The 23,786-nt window shown below is 41.6% G+C and overlaps 3 protein-coding genes across 4 annotated transcripts; 2 read left to right on the top strand and 1 right to left on the bottom strand.

The window, feature by feature from the left end:
* The first annotated feature begins 94 nt into the window (after positions 1-94).
* Positions 95-5,919, top strand: qars1 (glutaminyl-tRNA synthetase 1). Its single transcript, XM_061303452.1, has 23 exons — positions 95-300; positions 594-744; positions 970-1,079; positions 1,154-1,229; positions 1,323-1,387; positions 1,473-1,526; positions 1,665-1,725; positions 1,792-1,866; positions 1,947-2,032; positions 2,093-2,179; positions 2,243-2,342; positions 2,398-2,476; positions 2,560-2,799; positions 2,877-2,969; positions 3,455-3,592; positions 3,726-3,813; positions 3,882-4,028; positions 4,143-4,244; positions 4,326-4,418; positions 4,500-4,627; positions 5,024-5,090; positions 5,190-5,315; positions 5,466-5,919. The coding sequence occupies exons 1-23, from the start codon at positions 190-192 to the stop codon at positions 5,514-5,516; spliced, it is 2,328 nt and encodes a 775-aa protein (XP_061159436.1). The 5' UTR covers positions 95-189; the 3' UTR covers positions 5,517-5,919.
* Positions 5,920-6,872: 953 nt separating this feature from the next.
* LOC133170486 (transcriptional regulator QRICH1-like) lies at positions 6,873-14,449 on the top strand. 2 transcript variants are annotated; one of them, XM_061303464.1, is made up of 13 exons: positions 6,873-7,154; positions 7,507-7,590; positions 8,711-8,993; positions 9,079-9,159; positions 9,234-9,371; positions 9,439-10,185; positions 10,475-10,652; positions 10,715-10,869; positions 10,940-11,054; positions 11,756-11,864; positions 11,925-12,073; positions 12,145-12,235; positions 12,645-14,449. In XM_061303464.1, the coding sequence occupies exons 3-13, from the start codon at positions 8,739-8,741 to the stop codon at positions 12,829-12,831; spliced, it is 2,205 nt and encodes a 734-aa protein (XP_061159448.1). In that variant the 5' UTR covers positions 6,873-7,154; positions 7,507-7,590; positions 8,711-8,738; the 3' UTR covers positions 12,832-14,449. The 2 variants fall into 2 exon arrangements, with proteins under 2 accessions (XP_061159448.1, XP_061159456.1); XM_061303472.1 differs by lacking the exon at positions 7,507-7,590.
* LOC133170568 (receptor-type tyrosine-protein phosphatase eta-like) lies at positions 13,692-20,184 on the bottom strand. The gene is made up of 12 exons (XM_061303608.1): positions 20,028-20,184; positions 19,780-19,841; positions 19,623-19,702; positions 18,492-18,591; positions 18,193-18,283; positions 18,057-18,130; positions 17,849-17,983; positions 15,563-15,685; positions 15,308-15,468; positions 15,098-15,233; positions 14,273-14,334; positions 13,692-14,161 (listed from the first exon to the last, which is right to left on the bottom strand). Exons 3-12 carry the CDS (start codon positions 19,625-19,627, stop codon positions 14,017-14,019), a joined length of 1,032 nt encoding a protein of 343 aa, XP_061159592.1. The 5' UTR covers positions 19,628-19,702; positions 19,780-19,841; positions 20,028-20,184; the 3' UTR covers positions 13,692-14,016.
* Positions 20,185-23,786: the final 3,602 nt, after the last annotated feature.

Raw genomic sequence — 23,786 nt, 5'->3', positions numbered from 1 at the left:
TAAACCATCACACGATTGGCTGACGTTGTCAAACCCGCCACTTCCAATTGGCTAATGTGTTTTTTGTCCGTCCCCCTTTGGGGCGAACAGGAAGTAGTCTCTCTCCCCACTCTCTCTCTCAAAGTAGCGAGCTTGTTGTGCGGTGGTGTGTCGGTGTTCACCTGAACCAGTTGGAGAAAAGTAAACAAAATGGACGATACATCAAAACTTTTCCTTTCCATTGGACTTAGTGAGCAGAAAGTGAAAGAAACCCTGAAAAATTCAGCCTTGAGTACCACCTTGAAGAGCGCAATCGTTCAGGTTCGACCCCCCCCCAGATCCATTCGTGGAATTCATGGCAGGGACAGCTGTGACAGCCACACGCTGATCACTTCTTTTGCTACAATTTATTTAAAAAATATATTTTAATTTAATTTCTCGATTAGTACAGACATGTATCTGTTCACTTGACTGCTTTGCAGCTAGTTTGGCTCACAAAACGTTCATTTTCCAACGTATTTATTGGTTTGTTGCTGATCTTTATTGTTGTTATGAATGAAGATCACAAGTTGTGTTGTTGATTATTTCTGTTTTGCTTTCAATGATTTCCTCAGGCTCGCAGTGTCAATGGGGCAACAGAAGTGGACAAAGCAACGGGGACATTGTTGTACAGCCTGGCCTCTCGCCTCAAAGATACAAAACGTCTGGTGTTCCTTGCAGAAAACATAGCTCTGCGTAAAATCACCACAGAGCAACAACTTGCTGGTAATGTATGACATGCAGAGATGAGTCACACAGCCTCATAAATCAGCTTTATTTAAATGAATCATTACCTAACCCACACTGATAATCTGTTTTCGATATCAGGCCAGATTGATATTTGACAGAGAAGGCAAGCCGTATTAGAAATTGTTTGCATCATGTTTGTCTCACCTGCTTGCGCTTAATATATATTTGACTGTTTCTATTCTGCAACGTTTCGGACTGCAGCTGCTTTGGAATTTGTTAAGACTCACCCTGAGGAACCCCTTAACCAGAGTGAGTTTAATGAAGCCTGTGGGGTGGGTGTGGTCATCACGCCCGAGCAGGTTGAAGATGCCGTAAGTACTGCTGGCGCTCACCTGAGCAACTTCCAAGCTTAATTATGCTCAGTAAACCGGATTTTGTTGCGTAGGTGGAGTCTGTGATCAAGAAGCATAAAGAACAGCTTGAAAAGGAGCGGTACCACTTCAACATGGGCCTGCTAATGGGTAGGATCGCTCACCTAGCGAGGTGGATATTTTTGAAGCAAGCGGCATTGCGCAATCACAAGGCTTAAATGGCGCTTTGGGTGTTTGTTGCAGGAGACGTGCGCGCCGCTCTAAAATGGGCTGACGGGAAAGTTCTCAAAAACGAGGTGGACATGCAGGTAGGTCTGAAAAGGGAATTTTGGAATGAAATGTCACAAACCTCCAACTATTCGAAGTAAATAAATCCGTATTTGGTTTCTAAAGGTCCTGCACTTGTTAGGCCCCAAGACGGAGGCTGACCTTGAGAAGAAATCGAAGGTAATTTAGGAAAGGGTAACTTTTTCCTCAACAAATAATCAGGACAAATGTCATTTTCAGAAGTTAGCGCTCGTGATTGTCTCGCTGAAATAAAACAAATATTGACATTTCAATCAAGTTGTTCTCTGAATACAACAGGGCCCGAAAAATAAAGCTGAGAATGAGATGAAGGCGAAAAAAGAAGAGGTGGCATTTAATGGTAAGGAATCTGACTCCACCTAAGTTTCTTTTATTTCTTTACTTTTTGGTCTTGTGTATTGTTTAGGTGAGGCCACGTCAGCGGAATGCAAATCGCTAATGGAGCAGCTCAGGGGCGAAGCGCTGAAGTTCCACAAACCAGGTGACGATCACAAAAATGAGATGCGGCGAATTTCTTCCATACTAACCATCACTTCCGCATCCCTCATAACCCAAACGCAGGCGAGAACTATACAACCGAGGGCTATGTGGTCACGCCAAACACTATGAACTTGCTCAAAAAGCACATGGAGAAATTTGGTGGACAGGTGAGATCCCGCGTGGAGAAGAAGCCAAACAAAAATGAGCTGACGTATTCATTCCTTTAGATACGAACCCGCTTCCCTCCCGAGCCCAACGGCATCCTTCACATTGGCCACGCCAAAGCCATCAACTTCAATTTTGGTTACGCCAAGGTACTTCGTCCTTTCCTCCACGTCGGTGTGGCCTCCTTTCACACGTGCACTTTTTTCTGCCAGGCAAACAACGGAATTTGTTTCTTGAGATACGACGACACGAATCCAGAGAAGGAGGAAGAAAAATACTTCACCGCCATCAAAGAGATGGTCGAGTGGCTCGGTGAGTCGCTGACGGTTTTCCGACAGGCGTCTTCCAACTTTACGGTCTTGCACAGGGTACACTCCGTATGCAGTCACGCACGCGTCGGACAATTTCCAGCAACTCTACGATCTGGCACTGGATCTCATTCGCAGGTAAGTGCAACAAGTGCGTGTTTGCAATAGTCCAATTCGAATAAAGATGATGATTTCTTTTTTTTTTTTTTGTCTTCCCTCAGAGGTCATGCGTACGTGTGCCACCAGAAGGGGGAGGAACTGAAGGGTCACAATACTCCTCCGTCACCTTGGAGGGACCGTCCCGTGGAAGAATCTTTGGTTTTGTTTGAGAGGATGAAGAAGGGAATGTTTGCTGAGGGAGAGATTACACTCCGGATGAAGACCGTCATGGAGGATGGGAAAATGGACCCGGTGGCGTACCGAATCAAATACACGCCGCATCATCGGACAGGAGATGAATGGTTGGCTACACACACTTCTTTGATTTGAATTGACTTTGAATAGTACTCTACTTGATCCCTGAATGTTTTTTCTCCAGGTGCATTTATCCCACTTATGACTACACCCACTGTCTGTGTGACTCCATTGAAGATATCACCCATTCACTCTGCACCAAAGAGTTTCAGGCCAGGTAGACATGGATCACTTTTTTTTATTTTTTATTTTATTGACAATCATTAGCCTTCTTGGATGAACATTTAATTCACTCGAAAAGACCTTGGTTTTTGTTTTGTTTTTATTTATTTATTTATTTATTAATCGATTAATTAATTAATTAATTAATTCAATACTTTGAATTAATATACACAGTATTTTCCGGACTATAAGGCGCACCTAAAAACCTAAAGTTTTCTCAAAAGCCGACAGTGCGCCTTGTAGTCCGGTGCGCCTTATATATGGACCAAATTCCTAAATTTAAACTGGCCCGAAGCATTGTGTCATGAAATCAATCATAAGTGGCCCACTGAAGGTTATGAAAAAGACTATGGATCATTATTTTGTGATTATAAAGTAATTTGTTGCGTCTGAAGTTAAAATAAAAAAGATAAAATGGAGAATGCGGTGCGCCTTACAGTCCGGAAAATACGGTATACATAATATTTTATTTTCTAACAGGCGTTCATCATATTACTGGCTATGTAATGCTCTGGACCTGTACTGCCCCGTCCAGTGGGAATATGGCCGCCTGAACCTCACCTACACGGTGGTGTCCAAGAGGAAGATCATCAAGTTGGTCGAGACCGGAGTGGTCAGGTAAAATTCCAAAATGATTTTTTTTTTTTTAAATCAGATGACATTAAGGAGAAAGCGTGTTTGCGTTCATGATAGAACAGCCTCAAAGCTCCCTTCGAGAAGAATCGATTTGATATATTCTGTGTGATTGCAGAGACTGGGACGACCCTCGCCTCTTCACTTTGACCGCACTTCGGAGGAGAGGCTTCCCAGCGGAGGCCATCAACAACTTCTGCGCTCGGGTAAGCAGGAAGACTGGCGTATTGGTAAGAGTCGCTTGCAATACTTTTCGTTTCTGGCACGTTTCGAGGTGGGAGTGACAGTTTCCCAGACGACAACCGAGCCGCATCTTTTGGAAGCGTGTGTTAGGGATGTGCTCAACGAGACGGCCCCGCGAGCCATGGCCGTGTTGGAACCTCTCAAAGTCACCATAGTAAACCTCCCTGAGGGCTCAAAGGTATGGTCAAAGATCTCCAGATTCAAATACGGGCAAAATTCCCGCAGATGTACTTTTCCATCATCTCAATATTTTTTTGATGATGTAATTAGCTGCCATCCCCTTTTCTCTCAGTCAGAAGTACAAGTGCCCGACTTCCCCGCGAGTGAGTCCAAGGGCAGTCACACTGTGCCATTTCAAAGCACCATCTTTATTGAACAAAGTGACTTCAGAGAGGTTGGACACATACTCCAAAAACATTCATGGATGCAGAATTCTAACTGTGGCTAGATTATAGTGCGTTTATATTTTTTCCAGGTGATGGAGAAAGGCTACAAGCGTCTGACCCCAGAACAACCCGTTGGGTTAAGGCACGCCGGGTATGTCATCTCCGTGAAGGAGGTCATCAAGGTACGACTCAGCAGGGTTGGCTTTTTTTAGATGACGTTATTCCGGGCAGCACGTGTTCTCAGCCGACATGCTTGGTCGCAGGACGCTCGGGGCAAAGTGGTGGAACTCAAGGTGAGCTGCTGCAGTTCGGATACAGCTGAGAAACCAAAGGCCTTCATCCACTGGGTCTGCCAGCCGCTTGTGTGCGAAGTGCGCATCTATGAAAGATTGTAAGTTGGTATTTTGAATACAACATCGTTTCCAGTGGATAGAAACAGTCGGCACATTCTTCTATCTAAAAGAAACGAGATAAAGCCTCAGACAAGAACACTGTTTGGTTTGTTCTGATGAGAACATTTCAGTAAATTGTACTTCATCTCTCCAAAAAAAGAAAAAAAAAATCTGAATACCGTAATTTTCGGACTATAAGTCGCGTTTTTTTTCATAGTTTGAGTGTGGGGGGGGGCGACTTATACTCAGGAGCGATTTATATACATATATAAGGTTTTTTTTTTTTCACTTTTTTGGGCATTTTATGCCTGGTGCGACTTATACTCCGGTGCGACTTATAGTCCGAAAATTACGGTACAAGGCATATTAAAGTTCTGCTCTTACCATGTTCACAGATTCCTACACAAACATCCAGAGGATCCAGCTGAGGTGCCCAACGGCTTCCTGAGCGACATTAACCCAGTGGGTGGCACTCACATGTTTCTTGAGTTCCCATCATTGGATTGTAATAGTAACATTTGAAAAAACAACTTTTTTTTTTTACCTCCTCCACAAATGCAGAATTCTATGCAAGTGATCAATAGTGCCTTGGTTGATACCTCTGTCAAGGGAGCAAAAGTTCTTGACAAATTCCAGTTTGAAAGAGTTGGCTACTTCTCCGTGGACCCTGACAGCACAGCAGACAAGGTACGTCCAAATAGATGACTGATGTGAAATATTAAAAAATACATTCATGGCGATAGTAGAAACTCCATTTTTTTTTTTTTTTTTTTTTTCTCAGTCAGGACTTCTTATCTGCCTCTTTTTTTATATTCACTGTCTCCTTTGTCATTGCAGCTGGTCTTCAACAGGACAGTCACCCTCAAAGAGGATCCCGGGAAGATGTAAACATCTGATTGCGATCAAGCTACGTGCCCCGCTTCCCAAGAGCCCACAGATACATGCCAAAATCATTTGCATCACCTCATGCAGAAAGCCAGCTACGGCTTTGGTTAAGATTGAAAAAAAAAAAAAAGTTCTAGTTTGAAATTTCCACAATAGTCACCATGGTGACTCGCGGTACTTCAGGATCTTTGGTATCAAACTTTATCATGCGAGTGTGAAATTATGAGTATTTGTAATTGCTCACGGTTACCTTTTTGTTTGTGCAGTGCGTACCGCAATACCTGAATTTCATAACAATATTGTCTCATGTCTTGTGTCATGCTGTCAAATCCATGACGCATCATTTCTTTTTGTCGCAGAGGGTGCTCTCGTGTATCAGGGAAAAATTAAAATTTATTAGAAAACAGCAGTTTGTGTCTGTGTTTCGATAAGGAACAAATTCACCCTCATGAGATGCCATTTTAGTATTTGTAGTTAAGATCCATCAAGGGGAAATTCATAATGATACTAAAATGGACATCTGGGCCAGGTCATGCATATGAGATAGCCCAAATAATAATTTTCAGTTGACTACAATTAACTACAGTAATCCCTCGTTTATTGCAGATAATTGGTTCCAAAAACCACCCGTGATAAGTGAAATCCGCGAAGTACAGTCACCAACAAAAAGTACTGGGCAGGTGAACGAGTTAGCGGAAAGATGCTAATACGCAATCGTGCTAACACGCGAAAACAGACTTTTAAAGGAATGTAAACGAACATTTGGAGCAATACTACATTGTCCTAAAGGTTAGACACATGTTTCCTCAATTTAGACGTTTTATTTTGACTTTTAAATGTTTTTTTAATTTGGAAAAAAATATCCGCGATGTAGTGAAGCCGCGATAAACGAAACGCGAAGTAGCGAGGGATCACTGTATAATCTTTTGTGCTGTGTTAGTATTATTTATAGTTTACTTTGTATTGCTGGAGTAAGAATAAAATCAACAGGTGGCTTAAAAGAAAAATGAACAAATGCAGGGACAGAAAAAAAATTCTGTTTGTATCATTTCACTGCCAGATCATAAAACTAAATGAAAATTGAAGTGACAAAACTTCCCACCATTGATGGGCATTAACTCGCAATCGCCCGGACACTTAACAAGAACTATTTGAATTGTCCCATCATCTCAATTAGACGACCTTAAAAACCTAAGATGGCAGCGAACCACTCAAAACAAGTGTCTGCAATTTCAAGCTTTTAAGGTCGACCGCTATCTCGCTTCTCCTCTGTGCCGCCCTGTCAGCGTGTGGCGTCTTTAACGACCGCCAAATCCCGCGACAACATGGCTTCCAAATCCCGCGAGAGCAGGGCAGGTTTACAAATTGCCTGCCCATTGGTCTGGCGGTACTGTTGTAAAATGGCGCCCAGCGAAATTTAAGTAGTCAACAAAGAAAAGAAACTGCCTCCAAACGTGAAATAAATTACAAAAAAGAAGGAGTCTAACCATAGTGGAACAACATTTGTTTCCTTGACGACAAAGAGGCGCTGTTTCGAAGTGGGCGGTCAGAGACTTGCCACCGTTGAGGAAGGGAAGGTTAGCTGATGCTAGCGAGTCTGCAAACCTTTCCCTGCTAGCTGGGCAGCAAACAGAAAACACAGTAGGTGCATCTTCACCAACATCGGGATGTCGCGCCACTGCATTTAGGAAGCACATGCAAACGCAAAACAACTGTTAATGTCGCTGCATCGCTCGCCGTTTGTTGCTGTCTGAAGCAAACAACATGCGGCTAATGGCTAAGCTGGCGTGTTGAGTAATCGGCTGCAAGAATATCATGCTATTGTGTCCTTTTCTAGCTGTTTGAAATAACTGTACAGAAAATCGGGGTGATTAAACGTTTATTTCCGTGGGCTGCTGTGGCCCGTTTGGAAAGTGAGCGCGCTTTCGTCCCCAGCTCGACTACGCGCAGACAGAATTAACCCTTTCGTATTCTCCTACTTGCTTGTTTTGAGACGCCGCAGGACGGCCGACCGACAAGCTGCGAATCTGACAGCAACCGCAGTTGAACCCGATGGTCGCATTTGGTCCTGGTTGAGGTTAGAGATTCCAAATTCATTTGGATTGGCTGTCAATATAAAACATGTTCTTGTCAATTACCGTTTTTTTCCATGTATAATGCGCCCCCTTGTATAATACGCACTCTAAAAATGGCATGTTGATGCTGGAAAAAAAGCCTGTACCCATGTATAATACGCACCCAAATTTTGACTCCTACTTAAGTCCGTGAACGTAAAATTATTTCAGAAAAAAGATCATCTTTGGGAACAACCGGATGTTATTCTGCCGGTCAGTATCACTGCGCATGCGCTAGCAAACTCGATAGCGAAGAAATGTTTCGGATTTATGTAGGGTACATTGTGACAGCAAACGAGCAGGTGATCGAGCAAGCGTCTGATACGAGAGCATTGTGTTCGTATGGAGCGTGTTTGAAGTGAACAGCAGAGAAGAAAACGCATCTGTAATGGCGGCCTCCGTATCATATCCGGATAAAAAAAAAAAAAAAAGAATTTGTACCCATGTATAATGCGCACCCCAGATTTTAGGACAATAAATTAGTTAAATTTTGCGCATTATACATGGAAAAAAACGGTACTCCATTTATAAATAGCCGGATGATTGTTTTTTTGCATTCAAGTTTGTTGCAAAAGAATTTTCCCGATGATGATCGTTCCGTATTTGTCATTATTTAATAATTAAATAATTCAAACTGTACCTACAAACTTTTTTATGTGATCTATCTGAGACTAGTACTTTGGGTTTAAATTTGTTAATATGTTTATTTAAAGAAGTTACGATTAGCAGCCGATGATAGCCATGTCTTATTTTGATTAACCATAAAAAAAAAACTCCTAATAAATATCTTAAATACACACTCCACTTTTTTTTCCCTATCAAGTAAATCCAAGGCGCTTGCCCTATTATCCGCCACAATTTCTTTAGTTCTAATTAGATTTCTTCCAAAGTCATTTGCAGCTTTGTCCTTAACATGATCCCATGGTTGACATTAAAAGGGAAAACATAAGGCAGTCGAATTATTTGACTATCTTTGTAACGCTGAATGATTAATATGGATTCAAACCAGAGCTTATGTTGTGAAAAAGATCAAAAACATACTTGTGACATCACAGATTCTTTTTCTTCTCATTCTTTCCGCAGCTACTCTTTCGTGAAAGTGTCGGCAAGTATGAATAATTCCCTGGACGGCACGAGCTCCTACGAAGAGCTCGTGCGGCAGAAAGCTCGGAGTATCCCCCAGCATCGTATGAAAGAGTTCCTCGAGTCCTTAGCCAGTAAAGGTCCGGATGCACTGCAGGAGTTCAGCCAGCAAAGTGAAGATGTCACAACCACCACCACCACCATGGTGTACCAACCCGAGGCAAATTGCATTTACACGGACAGCACCGAAGTGGCGGGCTCGCTTCTGGAACTAGCGTGTCCGGTAAGAGCGATAGCTGCGATTTGCTCGGAACCACGCGTGGGCTAGCAGGGAGCCATCGGAGCTGAGCTCTCCGTCTCTGGTGCAGGTTCAGGTGCAAGTTCAGCCGCAGCAGCAGATCCAAGAGTCAACAGCTCAGCAGCAGAATGACGACCAGCAGATTATACAGGTCCGTTGAATTGAATCTTTCTCTCACTTTGGGTTTTGTTAAATTGCCGCTGCGATGACACCGTCTCAAATCAGGTGCAGATCGGCCAGCAGACAGGTCATATGCTGGGTCAGGTCCTCCAAGTGCCCTCCGGCTCCCATCAGCAGCTTCAAGGTGTGACGACAGCGCAGCTAATTCAGCCGGGAGATCTCACCGAGGAGCAACACCAACAAGTACTAACATCTTCCGGGCTTTCTTGGCGCTGCCGATCGCGGCAAAATGCTTTTCTTTTTATTCAAGCTCCAAGCCCAGTTGGTGGCGGCTGTCGCCGGGGGACAACAGATCCAAATTCAAACGGTGGGGGCCCTCTCGCCCACTCAGCAACAGGACGGCGCCGAGAGGAGGGCTCTGGGAAGCGCAGCCCAAGTCGCGGGCGTCCTCCAGCCCGCTAAAAAACGCAAGGTGGACATGCCCATCACCGTGTCTTACGCCCTACCTGGTCAGCAGGTGGCGACGGTCCTCGCTATCCCACAAGGACAGGGTCAACAGCAGAGTTATGTCTCCCTGCGGCCGGACCTGCTGACAGTGGACAGCTCACACCTTTACAGTGCTACGGGGACCATCACCAGTCCCACGGGGGAGACCTGGACCATTCCCGTCTATTCGGCTCCCGCGGGGGCCTCGGGCCGGGAGCAGGTCACGCACATCGCCATCCCCCAGGAGGCCTACGGAACTGTGCAGGTCACCGGGGGCATTTCGGCAAGCGTCCCCGCGGAAAACGACAAGTCGAAAAACTCTTCCAGTCAAAGTCAGACGGCTCAGGCGGTTTCCAGCATAACCAGCACGGCGGGGATGGGCGGGCAAGAGGAAGTGGTGCACACGTTGGCCGCCAACACGCTTTTTCCCGCTCAGCTGATGAACGGAAATATTCACATCCCGGTGGCGGTGCAGGGCTACCCTAACGCCACCCAGTCGCTCATCTGGGACCCCCAGCAGCAGGTGTTGCACACGCAGGGACTCACAGGGCAGGATGGACAGCAGCTACAGGTACGCACAACTCAGTGGATAGAAAAAGTCTGCACACCCTTGTTCAAAAGCCAGGTTGTTGAGGCCAAGGTCGAGCTTGTCAAAACGTTTCCCAAAGGTTAGAGCTTGTGAATTTTGAAATTGAAATATTTATTGTTTCACTTGGATATTTTGATTTCCTCTCTCGAAACGATGGAACAAAAAAAATGGAGTTCCATTAGCGACACGTCTCAGTGTTTTGGACATTCCAACAGGGGTGTGTAAACTTTCACTATCTAAAGACGAGTGGCTCAACCCGTTACCTGTGCAGGCTCAGGCGATCGTTGCGGAGGTCGACGGAGAAGGCCAGCAGCAAGTGCAAGTTCAGGAGCTTCTGCTTCCCGCCACTCTCAAACCAGAGGAGGGGCTGGACGTGTGGTCCGCTTGGGCTCAGCGGAAAAATGCCGAGATGGACAAATCCGAGAACCATAAATTGGCTCCCATTGGCCGTAAGTTTGTTTTTCTCCTTGCCGTCTTGGCTTCGGCTCAGCGAGTTGCGTGTATGTTTTAGGACGCCAGGCGCTGCGTTACCAGGAAGACTTGGTGTCTTGCGCTGTGGCCGAGCTCTGCGTTGCTCTTTCGCTAATGACCACAGAAGCCCGCGGCCTGGAAGGAGAGCCCTACGAAGCGGACGTCCTTTACTATGTCTTTCTGTGCATACAAAAGGTAGCCGGGCCGACGTTTGCCTCTTTGTTCGTATGGACGGCCATTTTATATCCACGCTCTTCTCTTGCAGTACCTGTTTGATAATGGTCGCGTGGATGACATCTTTTCAGATCAGTACTACACTCGCTTTGCTCAAAGCTTGCACCAGATACTCCAGCCCTGGACGCCGTCTATCCATCCGCTCGGTGAGAACAAAAATGTGTGGACTATTTTCACATTTGTTGTGTGTTTTTTTTTTTAATATCATCCAAACACTATTACCGTATTGGCCCGAATATAAGACGACCCTGATTATAAGACGACCCTGTTTTTCAAGACTCAAGTTTGAAAAAAGACTTTTTGAACAAACTTTTATACAGAAAATAATTACAGTACATCTGAAACAAAGGATTACAACAATATAAAAATATATTGGCTCATTCAAATCATGCAAAAACTGTCTAACACATCTTAATATCTGTAAACTAAAATGCAATCACATTTGTAAATGAATGGCTTCTGGTTTTTGAAATGTAAATAAACCTACTGTTTATCCATTTTCTGTTATCTCTTCTCTTATTTTCTTCTCTTTTCTTTCTTACCGCTATTTTTTCTTTTTCGTGCTACCGCTATTTTTCTTCTTCTTCGTGACATGGGTTCGCTTTGGCCTGGGGAGTTTAGTTCACTTAAAGATATCTGGCGCCATCTAGCGTTGTGAATGGGTGTAATGTCTAGACACGGAATGTAAGACGACCCCCACTTTTTCAGTCTTATTTCAATGCAAAAAACACCGTCTTATATTCAGGCCAATACGGTATTTCATTTTATGAGACTATTACACTTTTTTTTTTGTTTAAACCCCTGACATTTAACGACCATTGTGCTTTTTATATCCCCGCCCACCCAGGCTATATAATCCCCAGTCACGTAACAGAGGAGATGCTGTGGGAATGCAAACAACTCGGAGCTCATTCGCCATCAACGTTGCTCACGACGCTGATGTTCTTCAACACAAAGTGAGTCGTCACGGAGCCATTTTGTCGCCCGGTCACTTCTAACGTATCGTCCCTTTATAGGTATTTTCATTTGAAGACAATTGAGCAGCATTTAAAGGTTGCCTTTTCCAAAGTGCTCAGACACACCAGGAAGAGTCCAAATAATCCCAAAGACAAGAGCACCAGCATCCGATACCTGAAAACGGCAGAAAGGTTCATCGGACAGAAAGGTAAAGAGAAATCGGTTCGACGCGTTCAGCAAGTTTTCAAAAGCTGACAAACAATATGACGCTTTGTTCAGTCACAGACGACATGTACTTGGAGCAACTGGAGGACCCGGAAAATCCTCTCCGGTGCCCCATCAAGCTGTATGATTTCTACCTCTTCAAATGGTAAACACCAACGTGTGATGTCATCCTTCAAAAATGAAAAATGGCCATCCTTTATGGTCGGGGAAGTGGAAATTCTTGAAATTGAGTTAAAGAGTGACATTTTGTCACCATAGTTGAGCCTGCTCAATAAAATATGAAATGTTTGACTACCGTAATTTTCGGACTATAAGTCGCACCGGAGTATAAATCGCGCCAGCCATAAAATGCCAAAAAAAGTGAAAAAAAAACATATAAGTCGCCCCTGAGTATAAGTCCCCCCCCCCCCACCCGAACTATGAAAAAAAATGCGACTTATAGTCCGAAAATTACGGTACCAAGCAATAAGGTTCTTCTGTCCTTTGTTTTGCCGTATAATTCGTTTGCGTTCCGCTCACACGGTTGTCCTTTATTTTTTTATCTGTCTCTCCAGTCCACAGAGCGCCAAAGGACGTCACGACACCTTCTACCTGACGCCGGAGCCCGTGGTGGCCCCAAACAGCCCCATCTGGTACTCCATCCAGCCCATCCCAAAGGAGGAGTTGGAGCAGATGCTGACCCGCATCCTGGTCGTCCGTGAAATCCAAGAAACCATTAACATGTCGGAGAGCGTACGCTAATCGGACCGAAGAAGGGGGGGAAAAAAAGCCACGGGAACGAGACCGCTTCACTTTCTTCAGTCGGCCTTTTGATTGCTCATTTAGGGATTCCTTCCCGTGTTCTCTGGCGGGCGCGGTTCTTCACGCACTCTAACTTGTTCATGTGAAATGTACATACAATCAGTACAGGCAATTATTTGTCTTATCTCCGCTCTTCCGTTTCTTTTCGTTTGGCCAAAGGATGATCGGCGCTGATCTCTCTGCTATCATTTGTATCTTATTTTAGCTTTTTTTTTTTTTTACATTTTTAATCATTTGCCTCCTATCAGTTGTTGATTTCCAGAAACAAAATTGTAATATATTTCTTTGCTGCCTTCCTTGGATCTGTTGATTTTTGTGTGCTGTGTCATAATGATCATTTGATCATGAAGCCTGGGAGTCCGTGTGACGTCTTTGTTGGTCCCCCCCCCCCCCCACTTTTATGTCTGTCCACACAAGGGACTTGGAACTCTGGGGATCTTGCCCGAGGTCCGACATTGACTATTGAAGCCCCCCCCCTCCACCTCTCCCGTATTGGAATACAAATATTTCTGAGGAACTTGCCAAACAATGGATATGAGGCAGCAGCAAAAGGAATTTATTTTTAACTCGTGTATATTAACGAGTTGAACGACTCGACCAAGCCCTCCATGTGCACTCCCTCACTCACTCACTCCTTCGTGTGTCAAGACTGGCTGTGCCTGACGGTTTTCTGAATTTTTTTTTTTTTGTACAGCTGCTATACCATCCTTTTGCCTTTTTTTTTTTAGTAAGTCCAGCATCAATTCTGCACTTAAGTACTTCTAGCCTGCATTGTGTCATAATAAAACACTACACAATGATTTTTATTTTTTCCCAACATAGTTTAATAGAGGAGAAAAAGTCACAGTATAAAAGTGACGGGATACAAAAACAAGTGTTTTGACATTGAGATGAATGTGCAGTGTTTGGAAAACAGGTTAGACATGCTTGGCAAGGTTGATCTCAGATCTTTTGCTTGCTGACTTTGGTTTTCATGTGCCTGAGCAGGAGTGCAGTTGCTCCAATCCTTTAAGAGTTTTCAGATGTTAATGCTGAAAATATATTTTTTTTAGGTCCTTTGTCAGTCATGGCCCTCTAGCCCCCCCCCCCCCCATGAGGTCAATATCTATGCGGCCCTGGATGTATTTATGAAGGCAGTATCCTCCGCAGTAGCTTCCCAGGTTGCAAGATCTGCTGTAACGTGCTTTGTTCTTGGCCCGCTGATTTTTCCCGTCTATGATGACGATTTCTCCTGATCAACTCTCGGTTTGCGTAGTCCAAGAGGGTTAAGCTGAAATCAGAATCAGGTCAAAGGTCAACAGATGTCAACACAATTCCAGAGAGGAATTGTCATTTTAATAAGTTTGCTAATCATGCCAAAATATTGCTTCTGTTTGCTCACCAAGATGACTTGCCTCCGCTTATCCAGTATAGCAGACACTGGTGAACGAATATGTACTGCTCCTAAAATGTAAAGAAAGAATTGATGTTTTATCACCCTTCCATTTTAGTCAACCATTTATAATCAGAAGATTTGTTTTATAAAGCTGTTATGTCCTCCTTTAAAAAATGATTTTCATTTCTCGTGGATTTGAGATTTTTTTGGTCCGTCAGCTTAATCTTAACGCTACCATGTCAGCCATTGGATCTTTCTTGTTTCTAACCAATCGGATTTCAACTTTGCAAATCACACCTTTAGCCATTTTCACCCAATAATTTAAATAATTGAATAATCTGCATCCTGATGTTTTATTTATTTTTGCGGTGATTTTGTCACATATTGATTTTAAATTGCTCCAGTTACATGTTGTTATTTTTGCTTTTTTTTACAGTAGCATTTTCAATAATACAGTGTTGGTAGTCCAGTAAGCCACAGGTGTCAAGCTCAAGGGCCCGGGGGCCAGATACGGCCCGCCACATCATTTTATGTGGCCCGACAGACAAATTGTGCATCAAATGACTAGAATTGCAAATTGTCTTCACTTTTAATATTTATTTTTTAAATATTTGACCAGTTTTTACTTGTCTGATTTGAAAACGAGTTGTCAGTTTGTTTTCTAGCTTTTACTGTACATAATATGAGGTGCTCATACATTTACCGTTTTTTTCCATGTATAATGCGCAAAATTTAACAAATTTATTGTCCTAAAATCTGGGGTGCGCATTATACATGGGTACTTCACTTGAACAACTGTGTGACTACATAACCCCCCCGAAGTGGATTTACCAGCGTTTGAACCATCCCCATCCGATGTAGTCGTAAATCAGCCACGACCGCTCGTACATTGGGCCGCACGCCTCTCACGCACAGCTGCATCAACCACAGCAGCGCGACAAAAGTCCCCGATCGTCCTACACCTGCACTGATATATACAGCACAGAATGAGTACAAGCCTCCAGCCACTTCATCACACCACCATATCGCCAGAGGTCAGACCTGCAGTGCACAACAGCCGGCCCCAAACGCGGAATGGCGTCCAAATGCTGCCGCACGTGATCTGTAAAGTTACAGAGCGAGGACGGGTCTTTGGGCACGCCCCGGTCCGGCCAGGATGGATAGTGGTAGTGTGTTATGATCCGATCCGTTGGAGAGTCTTTCTGAAAAAGGCATAACACCCAGCTTTAATGAACAGAATCTGAGCGGGAGGTCCACACCTCAAAGTAGCAATAAGGAAGATCAATTCTTTCAAACCTGTCTGAGGTTAATGGTGGAGATAAAATAGTCGGGGCCTTGTTTCCGTGCCATTGTTGTCACTTGGAATGGTCCGTGATAAGCTGTTCCTGGTTCCAGAGACCAATACTCATCACATAGTACCTGCACCCATAGAAGGATTTGACTTGATTAGTTATTCGGGTTAATCGTACAAGATTGATGGATGGTGTACACTTCCTGGACAAAAAGATAATGTGGCTTTAAATGAGCAATTAAGGAAGGGCATTCTGTTGCATGACAACTGTGGTGATTGATTACTCTCCCGGTATTTTAAATTGGCAGGAAATTATTAATTATATTTTAATATTTATTAAAATATTAATAATTAATTAATTAATATTAAATAATACGTATTAATAATAATTATTAAAATGATTACTACGGAAGTCAGTAGTTTCTCACACACCTTGACAGTATGTTGTAATTGTGGGGAAAAAAATGAGGATATTTTTTTAAGGGAAAGGAGACAAATAAAAAAATCCTAACCACCATAACTGCCTTGGTAGGTAAGCCACAAAATTCAACTTCTTATAACTAGCATAATTTCTTTATACCCATTCAACCCGCAGTTTTAACACTATTCTTTTTTTGTCAAGTACAAAATTACCTTCGCACTTTCATTCTGCTGCAGCCACACCTTTTCTGCACTACATCCTTGACACATTCAAACCGCAAATCTCTCTCAATATATATCTTGTTAGTTTTTTAAAAATCTTATTTGTTGTTCTATTTGTTTTTTCACAAGTCTTAGAACTTTCTTGGCTATCGCATTTTGTGCCAAATATGTATTGGTACAATAGAAAATAATTAAATTTGAAAACTCCATTTTAAATATAACTTGTAAAAATAACCAGAAATTAAATTAGCAACACCGTAAAATAACAATGCACTAAAATAATATCGATATTAAAAAGCAAATAAAATAAATGTTGGCTGTTTCTGCAGTACGCACGTTGGCCTCATCGGGGCAGTGTGGTGCTGTGCATGCATGGGGTACACCTACAATGCAATAGCAAGAGTAGAAGGAGAAAGTTCAATTTGAGTTTTTTTTTATAACTTTTTTTTTTCGCTAGTTGGGGAAAATATGTGTCCTTGAGTATTGCAATACTACCTTCTTTATTTGTTTAAATATTTGTTATTTGAAGGACTGCCACTCCCGGAAGTCAATGGTAATTTCGCATAAGCAAGGTAAACGACATGTTGAGTGATTGATTTTAGCATTAGCACTTTCAATGATTTTAAAACCTAGCATGTGTTGTATTTCCATGTACAATGTGTGTAAGTCTTTCAGTTGTGTGTTTATCTTTACAGAAAATTCCAACGGGGGTGTCATTAAACAGTTTAAAGCACAATCGGAGTTGGCAGAAAATATGGACGCCACCTGCGCAATTAATATGACTCCAGCAACCAGCGCTGTTGGACACATTATATGTTATATTTTCAATACTGAGAGAGTCGAAGTCGAAATGTGGATCTCTGGTGAGTTACATTTAGTTTTATTGACACTTTTTATAAAGATAAATATGTGATGGGAATTGATGCTGATACTTTTCTTGCATTAGTAAGCGTCAAATACGCAAAATGTCCCTTTCTCTTCATTAACGCCACATACTTGATTTTGTACATTATTACACACGCACACACACACACATACACACGTATCATATATACACTTATTTTATTTATACATTATTTTCTGTATGTCATTTATACTAAGTATTAATATAGTGTTTACATGTTTGAAACTATTATTTCATGTTCAAATGATAACATATGCACTTACCGTATTTTCCGCACTATAAGGCGCACCTTAAAAACCTCCAATTTCCTCAAAAGCCGACAGTGCGCCTTATAATCAGGTGTGCCTTATATATTGAGCCACTACAGTAGGCGTGTCCAAAGTCCGGCCCGCGGGCCAAATGTATATATATCTTATATATGGACAAACTTTTAAAATGGGCCATTCATTGAAGGTGCGTCTTATAATCCGGTGCACCTTATAGTGGGGAAAATACGGTATATGGTTTAATATACACTTATTGATACACAAAAAATGTATATATGTTAAAAATGAGAGGGTGACACAACTTTGCGGATTTTCACATATCACGGGTGGTCTTGGAACCAATTATTTACGATAAACGAGGAATTACTGTACTTGATTTTGTACATTATCACACACACACACACACACACACACACACACACACACACACACACACACACACACACACACACACACACACAGTATTGAATGTGTCTCACCATGTCCCTGTCCCTCAGCGCTGTCACCATGGCAATTATCCTGACATTCTGCTCCCACACCATCCTCCAGAAAGCCTCCATAGTGTGGCGCATGGGTGCCTGGGTGCAGATGAAGTCTCTCTCAGATCCTCCACCCTGAATGGAGTGGAGACACGCGTGTGTAAATCACTCGGTGGCTTTTCATTTAGGTGAGTGAATAAAGTCTTACAGGTACAAAACTGGCATTGATGTAGTCGGTGTTGGGGAAGTTTTGAATGGTCAGCCTCACACGGCAGTGGTCATCTGTAGGTGGACGTTCTTGAGAAAAACAAACTGCTGAACCTCATGTTGTGTTAAGCACTTACATGGCAAGACGTATGGGTAGCGGTTCTTTTCTCTATTAGCCTCCAAGTCGGCCGTTTTGGTTGGAAGATCTTTACCGACATCTTTCAGCTCCTTCACAAAGACATGATGAGATGTTTATTTTGAGTCCAGTCAATGAATGGAAGGGATGGATCTTCATTGTTTTCAAATGTGTGACTTTCAAGCGTTCATAAAAGAAACTGTGACTGAGAAGAAATGTATGGTTTGATAATAAAGGGTTCTTGCTTGGTGGGGCAACAAATGTTTGGAAGTTTGAACTTCAATGCAGCAAAGCAGTTACCTGAAATTCCTGCTTAAAGCCTCTGTAGTCAGAAGCGCCAAGGGTCTGACATGTCGACTCAAATTCGCGCAGGATCTCTGCTCTTGAGGCGGTCTGCACTCTGCAAAACAAACCCGTTTTTAACGTCATTGAACATCTGCAGTGGATATCAAAAGTCTTGCACGAATGTTATTTTGTTAATATGAAAAAAAAAAGAGATCAAGCGAAACAATTTCAAAAAAGTGACACTAATGCGACCTTCGTATGCAACTCAATTAGATTATGTATGTTATTAATTTTTACCTTTGCTAGTTTGATATTATATGCAAATTTTTTCGAGTTAATTTTCAATGTACCGTAATTTTCGGACTATAAGTCGCGTTTTTTTTCATAGTTTGGGTGGGGGGGGCGACTTATACTCAGGAGCGACTTATATACATATATGTTTTTTTTTCACTTTTTTGGGCATTTTATGGCTGGTGCGACTTATACTCCGGTGCGACTTATAGTCCGAAAATTACGGTATTTATTTCTGTATTGCCGTTTGAGAATTGTAATTTATCTTACTTTATCACACATAACTGATTTTTTTGTGTCTTGCACTCAACAAATACTCCATAAATAAAAAAAAAAAAAACTAAATGAAAGCTTAAATAAAACAAAGCTTTTTTTTAAAAAATAAATAAATAAAAATAATAAAAATAATAAAAATAAAAAAGGCCCAAAAACTCACTGAATAAAATAATAAAATTCCCTAGCTATTTTGACCCTGGTCCCCCACACTGCTACAATTTAAAGCACCTCTCATCAATGTTCCCGTAATCTTGTCCTGACATATTTTTTTTTTTCCCTTGCAGAACTTTCATGCTAATTGCGACTGTTTTTTGGTGAAAAGAAAGGAAGCCCTGGAAGCGTGATCCTGCCTGCCATCATGCTAAAGGTATGTTGTTGAGTTGCGCCAACCATAACTTTTAGAATTAGGACCAAAAAAGTTCACACTTGCTTTAGTCAAATTACAAAACATCCTCCCACATGCCCTTTTATGGAGGATCATTCAAGTATGCTTGAGCAAATCTTCTGAGCCCTTCCACCAATTTTGCTGACAATAAACAAAAACAAAACATATTCTCTTAACGTTGCAGTTGATTTGACCTCATGTCGCTTCTTCAAGTGGAGCGCTAAGTCAAGCAGGATATTGAAGAGCGATTATTCTCGGATTCAGTCTTGATGCTCTAAAAAAAAAATAAAACACATCTCAGAAAGTATGCTAAACATCCGTGCGGTGAAAAACCAGAAGCAGTTACCGTACTTTGGTGTCTCTCTTTTCCACTCTTTCTTTCTTCTCAGTGTAACTCCAAAAATTCAGTTTTGCTGTTTTTAAAAGAAAAAACGTGAAGTTGAGCTCCTCATGTCTCGCAAAGCCCTACTACATTCTTAGAGCCGAAGCGTGACAGCTCCAAAAAGAAGAAAAACCTGCTCCAACAAGTTTCTAACCCCAAACACCGCCACGGTTTCATTTACAGCTTTTCAGGCGGTATCTCGAGAATATAGAATTACCTTTTGAGAAGAACGCGTCCCTGAAGCTTACTCGTGCGCTGCCGATCGACGATAAACCACCAGACTGCTTCAAATCTGTTTTAAATCATTTTTTTTTTTTGGAATCCAAGGCGGAAAGAGAAGTGGTGAGAAGGGTGGAGCTACAGGCGCGCTGAAGAAAGGGAGAGGCCCTTTTGCTTTTGGAGGAATACTCTTATTTCTCGAAACACCTGTGGAGTCTAATAAGTTATTTGAAGTTTTTTTTTAAGCACCCATTAAAATAGAATGCTTCTGGCATTTCTTTTTTCTCCTCTGCTTTAGAATATCTAATATAATGGTCATAACAGAAACATTTGACCTGCAGTAGTCTTTTAAAAATGTCATTTAATAGGCCAGAACGGACGGTCAGGTCCAGCAAGGCCTTCGCTGCTGCTCTAAAAAAATTTCAGATCATTCCCAGCCTAACAAAAATGCATGACAAACAATGAATAATCTCAATTTCCATAAGACAAACGTATGAGAGCAGTAGGCAGCGTCATTGAGTGATTCACATCATGAGTGACTACATGGACTATTTTAAGATTTAATGGAGTTGTTGAAGGTGCTACTTGAAGTAGATGAAAGGTACATTAGCACCGGAAAGACTTGAGTGTAACCTGTGACGTAACCGCGATGAAAATAGTCTCTCACGGTTATTATCGACACACCGATCCCCCTATACTTACTGACCGAGGCTTAACCAAGCGCTTATATGTGAAGTCTCCACCCACTTGGCCGATAGAATTATTCGCCGATGCGTTTTCAACATGGCCGTCGAGCGGCAGTGTGTGTCTCTCCGATGACAATCTTAGAAATATTTGCAGGGTTAGCAGCTCCTCCTGGAGGTCCAAGAGGTTGGCTGGCTGCCACATGCAGCAAAAAAAAAAAAAAAAAGTCAATGTCACTACTCAGTTCATTTAAATTTCAAAAGTACATTAATTTGCAGCTTTATTGTGCTGCGTTGATTTAACCAGCTTGTTTTCTTCCATCTTGTGCACACACTGCAGCATTGTGTAGGTGTGTTTATGTGTGTGTGTGTGAGCTCCGGAACACGTTTGTGTGTGTGCCCTAGTGATGGTGTGATGATGGTGACTCATCGCTGTGTGTGTGCCGTATATAAGCGAGAGGGTGAGTGGCTGTATATAATGCTACTATTGCCAGCACGGGAATACTGCAGGCTCATATAGCAGCCAATACTGCTCCATTTTCCTTTTGCAAAGTAGTTTTCTGATTAGGTGGATACCATGGAAACAAGTCAAGCACAGACGACGGGTGCGATAGAGAAATAACCATGTCATAAGAAAAAAAAACATAACAATTGTGTACTGTATAAACTCCTCCGTAGTATCGACCTTGGCTTTTGTTTTCTTTCCAGTTCAGATGGGGTTTTTTTTTCCGAGTGCATCTCCCGCAGAGACAAGGACAGTTCATTGGAAATTTAAAAGCTTCACCATCTGCTACATTACCAAAACAAAGGCCTATTCTGTTTTTAGATTCTCTTATTATTATCTTATTTATTTATTTATTTTTTATCTTTATTTATTATTATTATCAGCAGCAGCATTATTATTATTATAATAAAAACAGCATTAATGCAAATATGTATTATTATTATTATTATTATTATTATTATTATGACAGTTCACTGGAAATTTAAAAGCTTCACCATCAGCTTCACATTACCAAAACAAAGGCCTATTCTGTTTTTAGATTCCCTTATTATTATTATTATTTTTATTTTCTATTTTAATTTATTATTATTATCAGCATTATTATTATTATTATTATAAAAACAGCATTAATGCAAATGTTTATTAATTATCATTATTATTATTATCATAACAGCATTAATGCAAATGGTTGTCCAAATTTCGTGCAATTTCATAGAGGTCGATCATGAGAAGATCATGTGATCCAGCAAGTGGAGCTACTCAGTTGACCACACAAAGAGTGAGTTCTGAGACCCACTTTGCTTCAATGCGGCACTGAGATCTGAAATTAAAGCTTTACACATATTTCTTGGCTGATCCAAACACTGTGTGGAGCAAAACAGCAAATGATAGATCACTGCAGCACTGGAGTCAAAACTGAAGAGATGAGGAGGAACGTACACGTTCATTATTTTTGTGCTCGGCGACAAACACCAGCAAAAACAAACAAACATAAAAGCAATCATGGGGCTCAGTCATTGACACAAATGTGTTTCCTCTTCACTTTTGTCGCCAAAACATCCTTGCATTTACTTAACCTGCATGTGCTTGTTGTGTGTCAGTGCAAAACTGCTCAACAAAATGTTGCTATTTCTTTAAACCAGAGATCCAAGAAAAAATTGTGTTTTTTTTTTTTTTTTTTTTGGGTGCTGATTCTGAATCTGCCTTTGTTTTTTTCTCTAACACAATAGTCTATTTATTTATTTGTTTATTCATGTGTTTACTTATTTTTATTATTGATCTATTTGTTGTTTATTATTATGAAGCTACACTACCGTTCAAAAGTTTGGGGTCACAAAATTGTTTGGGTGACCCCCAAACTTTTCAACTGTAGTGTATATATTTATTTAGATAATTATTTATAGATGATATATATAATCTTCTGTGTAAAAAGTCTTGTATACTTATATTCATAGATTATATATAATTTTATACAAATATAAGATATAATTTATAATATTTAATTCATAATATTTTATGATTATAATATTTACACTACCGTTCAAAAGTTTGGGGTCACCCAAACAATTTTGTGACCCCAAACTTTTGAACGGTAGTGTATGTTGTCTATCTGTTGATCTATCTGTGTATTTCCGTATCTATCGATATAATCATAATAATATACCAATTTATGAATTAAGGATTAGCTTCAGCAAGATTTGGAAATTATACAACGCGTGACGGAGCGACATGTCCCGATGCACTTTGATATACTGTAAACTCAAGTGAATAATAATTATTTTTTTTTTATGTCTGTTGACATATTTTGATTAATATGCGCCATCAAACGAGCTCGCAATTCACTGGTGCATTGTTGCAAATCGACATGTGGCGCTTGGCTTTCATCTTTGAGTCATTACCAGCCCATCGCCAACTGTCTGATTTGAAACAGTCCAACTGTTTGCTCCCGTTTTCTTTTGCAGGTTCCTCAAAGCGGCCGCAAAACCAAAGCCTGGCGAGGAGGAATCACAGCGAGAGTGGCATAACAAAGGCAGAAAATACAGCATGGGGAAAACCAAAGATCCCTTAATCTGAGAGCATGAAAAAGCGGCCAGCGATGGATGAGGTAGTGTGTCAGTTGCACACACACACACACATCTGGGAGAAGTTGTACTTCTAAACAGCTAGACACAAACACTCAAGATTGACAGGGAAGAGTTTCGAAATTGCTCGGAGACCCGCGACGTTTGTTTTCTCTCGCCTTGATATTGACGTGAAGGTTCTTATCCTGAGGCGGCTCACTTTGATTTGGACGCGTTACTATCGTTTTGCTTGTTTAGCACACTTTAGCAGCTCCGAAAAATGGAAAACAAATCAATGATGCATCATTGTGCCATGGAAGGAGCGTAGGATTTCCCCTGTTCAAGGATTTTAAATATAAAAAAAGAGCCCTTGTTGTGCAGAAAAAGAAAAATGAGGCACCAAATTGAAACTTAAACATTAACATGAGTTGTAGATAAAATGATCTTTATAATGTGGCAATACACATCATCTGAAGTGCTTGGATGCGGCAGCCATTTTGAATTCACAA

The sequence above is a fragment of the Syngnathus typhle genome, linkage group LG2, assembly GCF_033458585.1.
Source record: "Syngnathus typhle isolate RoL2023-S1 ecotype Sweden linkage group LG2, RoL_Styp_1.0, whole genome shotgun sequence".
In the NCBI taxonomy this organism is placed as follows: Eukaryota; Metazoa; Chordata; class Actinopteri; order Syngnathiformes; family Syngnathidae; genus Syngnathus; species Syngnathus typhle.
Note: the sequence above shows the minus strand (reverse complement) of the source record. Positions and strands in the feature narration are given on the sequence as shown.